A 10419-nucleotide genomic window follows, 5' to 3' on the forward strand; every position below is an offset into this window, starting at 1 on the left:
GTCAGATTAATCCATATTATGCTAATATCGTTTCTATGACGGTTATTAAAATAAATATGGCATTTATCGACCATACACTTTCACCGATAAATTGAATGGCTGTTCAGTTTTGTCCCTTGTTGCCCATTCACATGATCCTTCGCGATTTCCTAAGCGCCTAATTAAAGCAATAAAAACAAATAACATCGTATAAAAAAAGCGACGAAAAATTGTTCATCTGGTGCCTAACCTTCATACAAAACCATAAAAGTGACGACCTTTGAGCAGAAATGAAAGGCAACGATAAAAATTCGCCATAAATCCGCACGACTGCTCCCCATGAACACATCAATGTAGAAAATAGTATTTTAGAAGTGCCATTTTCTTCGGTGTAATTTTTGCTTTATTCAAATATCGAAAATTGTAACACTTTACAGCAAACAATCGACTAATACTTCAATAAAAGTCCGGTTTAGAAAAAATATTTAACTTTTTATTACCCCCATCGGCAATTAATAAATTTATTAAACCAGTAACGCATTAAATTGTTTGTTTTGTTGAAATGTTTTGTACATGATTATAAACTGCACTCAGCTAATTTAAAAACCTTGTTAATTTTGTCCTACTTAAAATGCACCCCTGTTCGGAGCACAGTTGACCTTTAACTGTCAGATCCAACAAGACAACAACATCAACATCATGGCGCATTTTCAAATATTGATGAAGTATATGGATAAAGGGTGTATCTGAAAACCCCATGTGTATCACTGTAAAACTAACATTTTAAAGAAAATACATTTTCAATTAGTCCAATTATTGTAACTATTGTAATCAAAATGAGGACATAATTGCAGAAACAGTAACAACAGTTGGAATTAAAAATGCAATGGAAATAAAAAATGAGGCTTGAAAATGTCTGACTTTAAAAAAAATTAAAATTCTTTTGATAAAAAATAACGAGAGATTGGCTTTCCTAGGAAATCGGTGTATAAGTTTGCAAAATTTCTAGAAAATCAGGGAAAATCACTAGGAAATAATGGAGAATCAAAAGAAATCACTAGAAATTAAGGAAATCACTGGAAAATCAAAGCAAATCAATAAGAAATCGGAGGAATTCATTAGAAAAAAATGAAGGAAAATCAATAATTAATCACGAAAAATAATTAAGAAATCAGAGAAAATTGTGCAAAATCATTAGGAAACCAGAGGAAATCAGCAATTTGAGAATGCCATTTTTGAGTCGTATAGACGAAACAAGGCCGCATACGAATGCAAAGCAAATTATGTTTTCTAAAACCCCACAATTGCATCAGACATGCAACAATTCTTAGTTTCTCGTGAAAAAAATGCAAACGCTCCATTTCTGGAAATAACTCTAAATTTAGTATTTGACTGACGTCAGTGATGCGCAAGATAGAAAGTCTACGTTTGCATGTAGATCTGCAATCTAGCCCAGAAAGTTTTAATAACGTCCCTAATAAAACATGAATATAGATTTGCGCTAAAAACCCAATTTAAATAAAAATCTCCACCTACCTGAAGACTTGGATGGCATCCTAGGTCCAACAGCATCTTGACTACTCCCAAATGACCCTTGTTAACTCCAATATGTAAAGCGGTTTGTCTCCGTTTATTCCTCGCATTTAAATCAGCCCCAGCATGTGCCAACAACTGGACAACAGCTGGTTCATCACCAAAAGCAGCGTGGTGAACGGCGCGATCACCGTCTTTGTCTTCAATCTCAACGTCGGCGTGGAATCGTAATAAGACAGTAATTACTTCTAAGTGGCCATTTTGGCTGGCAGCTTGCAACGCTGTGTGTCCTGCAAAGACTCCGTTTACGTCGGGGCCAATGCCGGCTCCCGAAGTATTGCTTTGCTTGAGGACTTCCTCACATTTTTGAGCATCGCCGTTAGCGGCAAATTTAACAAGTTCTTCGTTAACGTCGCCGGAGACGTGGGTTTCGAAGAGTTTTTTTAACAGTGCGCTTAGACGTTCGCCGCTGGTTGTTCCGTGCATTGTTCCGTCTTTGCTAGCGACTTTGGTGACGGCAAGAGGGTTGTATGTCCAAGTGGTGTTGCAGACTTCCACTTTCAGATCGTTGTCGTTGTAGATTTGCTGGACGTGTCCGATTTTTCCGAGAGTCTGGAAGTGACAATTATGAGTAACAATGAATTTGTTCGCTTTGATTTACTTACAGCAGCCATACCGTCGGCCCAATCGCCGTGACCGCGTTGAAGCATCTTCACGCGTTCCATGTCAGAGCAAATTTGCACCATGTCTCCGACAGCAAACTGTTGCTGAGGTGTCTCATTAAATCCGACTGAATTTGTTGGAGTCGCAACTTTAGTCAAGACAGCTGGATTGAAAGTCCACCTGTTTCCACTGCTATAAGCAACAACGATATCGTGATCTTCGTCTATTCCCACGACAGTTCCAACTCCATTCAAGCATTCAAACATTCCATCAGTCCAGCCCCCATGACCATGTTGCAAAGACTGAACAATTTCTAGTTCTAAATCGACGTTGACTTGATCGCCGATTTTTAGTCCTGGAGGCCCCGAGCGCCCCGGTCCTTGCTCTCCCAAGCAGGGTAGATGATCTCGGTACACGTTCTGACCTTTTGCATCATTCACAACTTTCAGATCAGCCATTCCTTCAAATCCTACTCTGTACAAGTTCTTTGAACCATTGTCCCACACTACATATGCCGCGGATCTAGGGCTTGCGGCTGACCAGTCTTGGACCTCCTGGACTTTACCCCTGCGTCCGTTACCCCCGTCTTGATCTTCCCACTGCCAATCCACACCACGAACAACCCGCGCCCCCGGGAAAATACCTCGAATTGCAATCTTCTTACTCTTCCGCCTGGTTTCAAGAAACGCACGTTCGCTCCCCGGAGTCGTAATACGGTAAAACCGGTGCCGTAATTGATGCTTATCCCCATGATAGCAAACTGAGCATAAATCATAGTTGCTGCATTCCGCGCACTTCCAACGTATCCCAAAAATTGGCTGTTGACGGCACGTGTCGCACATTGTGCCCTCGTGCTTAACACCAGTGGGGGCGCTATCTAGGATCCTTAAATCATATTGTCCAGAGCAGCGGTAATTGGCAGCAGTCCCGTTATCCCAAACTACCACAACCTCGTCAGGTGACTCAAAGTTACGAACTGTACCCACATGGCCCTCACCACCGTCCTACAAAAAATTTGTTACCGAAATAAGGGATGGAAAATGTAGAAACTAACCTGTTTGCCCCACTTCCAATCGGGACCTCGGATTATTCGCGCCCCAACACCCTCCATCATCACACGAGCAGTGCGGTTCACCCCGGGGGTTGCCCCCACAGCGTTGGCGATTTCCATTGATTATTATTGTGTTTAGTTTAAAAATTGAAGGGTAGTTAATGTTGACATTACGGTTTGACAGATTGACAGCTGACGCGCAGTGCTGCCAACGTAGAGGCGCAATTTTTGAAAATTCACATTATGAACAAACAAGACGCAAACTTTGTTTTTAGGCCCGAATTCATAGTCGTTGCTTAAGCAATTGCTTGATCAAGTCGATCTTATTTGCGTGCTTAAGACGATGTTATTGATTCATAGTCGCCAATCAAGTAATTCTTATTTGAAAAAACTTAATGAAGTCAATCTTATTCGGAGAGAAACTTATTATGCACTACGGTTTCATAGTCACAACTTAAGCATTTGTTCCTAACTTATTTGATAAATAAGTCGAACTTGGCCAAGTCCACCAATAGGTCGACTTAAGAATTTCTTATTTTTTTTTTAAACAGGATGTATCAAAAATGGCGCATCAACAGTGTACCAACCTGATCATGCAGACAATTCTAAATAGCAGAAAAAAATTTTAAAAATTCTTTTCCTTTTTTTTTTGATTTATTGTTCTTCAAAATCGATTAACTAAAAACTTTTTAGTCGATTGTATTTATAGTTAGATGAATCGTCCACATTATCGCAAGTTGTATTATCATTCTAAATGCGGACCATAAATCTTGCAGGCACTTACGATTTTGAAATTTCCTGTAAATTTACAACCGCTACATTAGGAAATACAAATTATTTTTTTAGTTATGCCTTATGAAATTATGAAAATTAAAAACTTAAACATGTTATCATTCCTTAAGTTTTTAGATCTCTTAATCTAACGCACTTTGATGCGATAGTACCGTCGACTCTCGATAATTCGAATTTTCCGATTATTCGAACTAAACGCTTGGCCTCTTGTATAATTCGAACAAACTGAATTTATTACTCGTTGAAACAATTTTTTCTTGGAAACGAGAAGAATTGATTGATAATAATTCAAACAGAGACTTTTACTTTACAAATCTTTTTGCCATAATTATTTGAGAAATCATTTTAATTATTGTTTTATGTATATATTTAAAAAAAAATTATAAAACTGATTTCAAATGAAAGAAAACTCGCTAAATTAAAGTACTCAGTAAATAGAAGTATCGACAGTCGACTGTAATTGTTGCAAGCAAAAAAGTGTACCAAATTAGTCAAAAGATTATATTTAAGTATACATTGTATAAATTAACATTTATCATTTTCTTAACGTCAGAAATCTCAAAAAACAGTATTTTACAAAATGCATATCATAATGAATACATTTTCATGTTTTCTCGTTCAAGGATAAGTTTATTACCTAACATTTTGAAAAATGGTATTTCTTTTTTTAGGTAGAACTAAAGAAATAGTATTTTACATGATTAGTGCGGGAATACAATTTTTGCAGATAAGTGCGACTCTTTCAACACGAGTGCGCCCCGCGCACGAGTGAAGGAATGTCGCACGAATCAGGCAAAATTATTCCCGCACGTCTCTTGTATAACATTTTTTGCACGAAGTTTGTAACAAATTTTCGCCATCATATATAGTTCGCATTTGTTGGTATAAAAAATCAAGTCGCTGAAGTTTCCAGTTGACAGTTGTCAATTCTGTCAAGCAAAAAGTTCAAAAATAAAGATTTGTATTGATTTGTACCATGTCTTCGGAAGAAGAGTTTGAATTCGAGTGTACACCACCCGAAGTGAAAAGTGCGGCAACAGCTGCAATAAACAATTTATTGCCGACAAAATCACGCCCCAGATATGAGAGTACGTTTTCTCAGTTTGTCAAATGGTGCGAAGATAAAAAGATCAAAAGTTACTCTGAAAACGTCTTGGTGGCCTATTTTGAAGAAATAGGTTCTACTAAAAAAACATTGTGGCCAATTTATAGCATGATACGATCTTGCTTGAATATTAAGAAGAATATAGATATCTCGAAATATCCAAAATTGCTTGCCCTTCTTAAAAGGAAAACGGAACATCACATTCCAAAAAAGTCACAAATACTTGAAGGAGAACATATTACAAAATTTTTGACAGAGGCCCCTAACAAAGAATATTTTTTGATGAAAGTGAGTGGTTTGTCTTTATTCAGAAATTTACATTCAAAAATTTAACATTTATATTTTAGACGATTTTGATTATGGGAATTTCTGGAGCCTGCCGCCGAGAAGAAATTTGTAAGATGATGATTGGTGATGTTATCTTTAAAGATGACATAATTTTGGTTTCTATTCCTGAAACAAAAACTAAGGTTAAACGGGAATTTGCCATAACCAAAAGGGAATGGGTCGAAATAATAAAGCAATTTGTGAAATTAAGACTACAAGTTGTGACTGACAACAGGAGACTATTTCTAACTTATCGTGCAGGAAAATGTATAAATTTACCTATTGGTATAAACACCATTGGGAAAATTCCATCATTGATCGCCAAATATCTTGAACTTCCAAACCCTCATCAATATACTGGCCATTGTTTTCGTAGGAGCAGTGCTACTTTATTAGCAAACAAGGGGCTTGACTTTCTAGCCGTTAAAAGACATGGTGGTTGGAAATCTTCCGCAGTAGCGGAGGGATATATCCAAGATTCTTTAAAAAATAAAATAGAAGTAGCAGACACTTTGACAGACACGGAACCTGTAAGATCCAATTCCAACAATTCGTACAATATTAGTAACGCCGTGAGAACTGAAAACACTGCTGGAGTTTCTGGTGTGTCGTTTGCTTCGTGCAGCAACTGCACATTCAACATAAACATCTATAATAATAAAAATTAAAAGTACTGAGTATACTTACTTGATGACCAACATCGATTACTTGAGTATTTGTAAAATAAAACGTTTCACAAAAGCTTAATTTTATTAATCGTTAAAATCATAAAACTTGTTAATGTTATTTTGAGGTTATGTTTTTACAAAAGAGCAACAATTATTAAGTTGCTAATAGATGGCGCTGATGAACTTTTTCTCAAAAAATATTAATTTTCTTGTAATTTGTTAACTTATTTAAATAAATATTAGGGGAAGAGGATCCCAATGCGTGTTTCTTTAAATTTGTAGTAACTGATATTTTCTATATGGCTTCTATGGCAAAATTTTTGCGTGCATGTTCCCGCACTAGTGCTCGAAAGCCTTAGTTACCGGTGATGGTTGCTATGCGCGAAATCGTTGTTCCTGATCTATGAGTGAAAAAATGAATATTAATGGAGTACCTAAACTAGGATAAGACCAAATAAGCCTCGATTTCAATATGACAAAGCGATTTCCCTTAAGGAATCACTGCACAATTCTCCGGTAAAATTTTATAGACCAGTCTTTTTATATTTGACAAATTATTTCACGTCGATGTACAAAACGTCTTCTTATTTCGCGACTTAATCAAAAAAAACTTATTTTAAACAAGAAATAAGAAACAAGCATTTTTTAATCAAGTCATACTTATATTGCAACTATGAAACAGTACTCCGAATAAGACAGACTTATTCAATAAGTTCGACTTCATTAAGTTCGACTCAAGCAAAGACTTGGGAACTGACTATGAATTCGGGCCTTAGAGTGTATTTTGTTTATGTAAGTAGGAAATAAGAAAATAATTGGTAATTAAAACAAGGAAAAAACTGTAAAAACTAAAGTAAATTTATTCCACTCAGTTTATACAAATAAATTTGTAATGATCTTTACAATGTTTGTATGTAATATTGACAAAAGAATGAACCCTTTTTTTCCCTCTGACTTACTCCCTACAAGTCACTGTTGTGATGGTTATAAAATGCCTACATTCAGGATGCAGATTTATTACAAATAATAATATTGATACAATACAATACGTAAATCTGGATAAACACAACTACTTCCTATTGGATGGCAATAACAATTGCGTGACTGACATGGCGTCTGGAAACAGAGAATGGTAATTTAACAACGGGACATAAGCAGCTGTAATAACTCGTCCCGCGAACCAACGTCCATGTAACGAATTCACCGACGCAACTGCAGTAGCAATCGACGGACATTTAACATACACATTCCCTTGAGGGGACCCTTTGTCTACATACACGTGTAAAACACCACCGTGTTTGTTGCATTCTTCTATGACGTCATCGCGAATTTCAACGTCCCAATTTTGATTAGACTCACTGAAAAAAACAAATAATGATTAACAGTCAACGACCAATAAATGTACAACTTACGTTGCAGGATCAAACATGTTACTCAACATGAAACATTGTGTTGCAATAGGAGGTGTCGAGTTCTGTTGCACTTGCGGCACGATCGGCTGTCCCGTTGCTATGCTCAAAGCGTTGGCGGCAGCTTGTGGTACTTGCATTCCAGCTCCCTCGGCCAGTTTAAACATCAACTGCAACCGCCCCGTAGCACCCAGGTCTATACCTGATCTATCCAACTCGTCTGAATCCAAGATGGAAGGTCCTTGTTGTTGTAAATCTAGTCTCTCCGTTACGTTGCCGACTTTCATAGGTCTACCTGCCAATTCAAATCCGTTTAGTTGTTCTAAAGCTTTTTTAGCGTCTTCGCAATTATGAAACTAAAAAAGGAGATTAGGGCTGTTCGGTTTTTAATACAAATTATCATACCGCTATGAATCCGTAACCTTTGGATCGCCCCGTTTCCGGATCCATTATCAACTGGATATTGTCGATCTTTCCAAATGGTTCGAAAATACTCCGAAGCATGTCTTCTGTAATATTAAAATGCAAGGAACCTACATACAATCTCATCGGGCCTGTCATGTTCTTAGGCATCAAGTTGGGCATGGAATTGCCCATTCTGTTTTTCTCTGCCTGGGTGTGCTGCACTATGATAGGAACCCCAAGGAGCTTCTGACCTGATAAACCCAAAGCCTGAAAAAACATTATCATAGTACGATATATCGAGTATTATGATCAATATCTATAAACCATTAACTTACCAAAGTTACACTTTCAGGATCTTTAAATTCGATATAAGCGATCCCTTTAAACCTCCTAGTCTTGTTACAAACGATTAATCTGACGTCCCTCACTTTACCCACAGAACTGAAGAACTCCTCCAAGTCTCTAGCACGAATTCTCTGTGACAACTGCATAACAAAGACAGTTCTGGCATCTCTTTCCTCGGGGCTCAGCTCTTCAACAGGTGAATTCGACCGAAGTCCAATTGGAGATCTTCCCCTTCTGCCAAATTTACCCACTGGGGAAAGAGAACGCTTCTTTGAAGGGGATCTTTTGCGTTCCTTGCTGCGAGTGCGTCTTCGCTTGTCCTTTCGATCTTTGGATCTGCTTTTCCGATCTCGCGATCGTGATCTTTTGTCTTTTGATTTTGATCTTCGGTCTTTAGATCTCGATCGACGATTGTCTCTAGAACGTATCCTGTCTCTGCTGTTCTTGCGATCCCTATCGCGGCTGCGGCGTCTGTCCCGTGACCGGCTGCGGCTTCGACGACTCCGACTTGAGCTACGACGTTTCTTACTAAGGTTTTTATTAGTAGAAGATTGAATTAGTGGCAAAGTTACTTACTCTGAACTCCGGTGTTTCTTGGAATCTCCATTTTCTCTGATTTTGCCATTAACTTCTTCCTACGAACAGCAACAAAGTGAAGAGGACCGCGCAGGTGGCGAAAACAAATTGCATTAATTATTTGTGTTGTAATAGGTTTGACTTACCAGATTCAAACAGACATTTATAATCAAAAATAGTTTTACAATTTATTTTTTCCATCGCTTTCACGTTTTTACGTAATGAGTTATTAAATAATGAGTTTCTCATAAAAACGTGAGAGTGACTGTGGTTGTAATTACGTAAATTCATTAGCCTATATCTAAAATAAATGAGGGGTGTGTTGCCGTTTTAATTTCGCAGAGCTGAAACTTAACAGTCGTCTAGCCGGAACTAGACTTACCGTCGTGCAGACTTAACAAAGGAACGTGGCGGAAAAACTTGATCCAGATCAATACTTCTGAAAAAATACACCGAATAAGACCAAATCCTTACTCATTTGCTTGACTGACATGCAAACAAGTTGCAATGTTGTCAATTTTAGGCCGTTTTGTTGAGCCTTGGCCATGGTAGAGACAAAAACAGAAACTAACAGAAAACGTGCAAAAATAGTTCTTATAGCCAAGACCCAACGACTGTTTTTTCAGACTATTTGACTTTATTTTGTTATAAAAAAACATGTATGTACTTTGGTTTTACATTCCAACAAGTCCACCTTTGTGTCATACTAAAATGAGGCGTTTACCAATCGGTTGATTGGTAGAAGTCAGGATGGTGATTGCGGGAAGTCCATTCAGCAGCCCTATGGCGAGAAATTACCGATCAGCAACACGATATACAAAAACCAAACAAATTATATGAACCACGAAAAGTTAAGCTAAATATTTACGATGACTGCAGCCGCTGGCCAAAAAACTGACTTGGAAAGATTAAATTTTGTCACAAATATGATTGCCTCAAACGTGACCCTCAACGCTGTTAAACAGATTGATGCTATTTTTCTGAGAACTAAAAAATGAGTTCGTTTCGCAGTCATTTGGCCAACGGGGACCGACCTACATTATGAAATAACGAAACACCCTAAATAAATATAATTATAGACTTAACCTAGAATATTCAGTACCTGAGTTGTTTACGTGAAGGCGTCGTTAGCCCGAAATAAACCTCATACGTCTAAAATATAAAATTAGGAAGTGATGTAAGAGCCATAACATACAATAATCAAAAAGAAAAACAATGCAAACTGAGGGCTTTCACGTAGAAACTACTCGAAAAAACCCTCAATTTACATTGCCACCACCAATAATAAACTTACAAATTGAGAAAGTCTTAAAATAAACTCTACTTACGTCTTTTCTGAATGGGGCTTCCAGCATTGCCTCAACGTCCAAATCTTCCGCCATGTTGGGCAATTATCACTTTAATTAGGTTCTAAACTTCTTAAAAACACGAGCAACGCAAAGAGACCCCAATTGACTTGAAACTCGATGTACAAATTCAAGAAAAGTTTCGTCACGACAAAATGGCAACGTTCTAGAATAGTTCACGTTACTGCGCTACCAACATAAATCATGTTGCCAACCTAAC

The 10419-nt window shown here is 37.6% G+C and overlaps 3 protein-coding genes across 3 annotated transcripts in view; 1 reads left to right on the forward strand and 2 right to left on the reverse strand.

Annotated features, from left to right (window-relative positions):
• Window positions 1-3426, reverse strand: part of mib1 (E3 ubiquitin-protein ligase mind bomb 1) — a 181315-nt gene extending 177889 nt beyond the window's left edge. Inside the window, exons 1-3 of the mRNA XM_088037413.1 lie at window positions 3230-3426; window positions 2178-3179; window positions 1516-2124 (exon numbers count right to left, since the gene is read on the reverse strand). Coding sequence (XP_087893539.1) covers window positions 1516-2124; window positions 2178-3179; window positions 3230-3346 — 1728 coding nt within the window. The 5' untranslated portion in view covers window positions 3347-3426. The remainder of the gene's footprint in view (window positions 1-1515; window positions 2125-2177; window positions 3180-3229) is intronic.
• A 1285-nt stretch (window positions 3427-4711) lies between these two features.
• Window positions 4712-6139, forward strand: LOC148174167 (uncharacterized). The gene is made up of 2 exons (XM_088037448.1): window positions 4712-5411; window positions 5471-6139. Exons 1-2 carry the CDS (start codon window positions 4995-4997, stop codon window positions 6116-6118), a joined length of 1065 nt encoding a protein of 354 aa, XP_087893574.1. The 5' UTR covers window positions 4712-4994; the 3' UTR covers window positions 6119-6139.
• An 816-nt stretch (window positions 6140-6955) lies between these two features.
• Window positions 6956-10419, reverse strand: Caper (RNA-binding protein 39-like protein Caper). The gene is made up of 6 exons (XM_088035785.1): window positions 10182-10419; window positions 8854-8912; window positions 8268-8805; window positions 7933-8199; window positions 7531-7883; window positions 6956-7476 (listed from the first exon to the last, which is right to left on the reverse strand). The coding sequence occupies exons 1-6, from the start codon at window positions 10233-10235 to the stop codon at window positions 7188-7190; spliced, it is 1560 nt and encodes a 519-aa protein (XP_087891911.1). The 5' UTR covers window positions 10236-10419; the 3' UTR covers window positions 6956-7187.

Source organism: Gnatocerus cornutus, chromosome 5, assembly GCF_029298725.1.
Source record: "Gnatocerus cornutus isolate USDA-ARS CGAHR chromosome 5, icGnaCorn1.1, whole genome shotgun sequence".
Taxonomy (NCBI): domain Eukaryota; kingdom Metazoa; phylum Arthropoda; class Insecta; order Coleoptera; family Tenebrionidae; genus Gnatocerus; species Gnatocerus cornutus.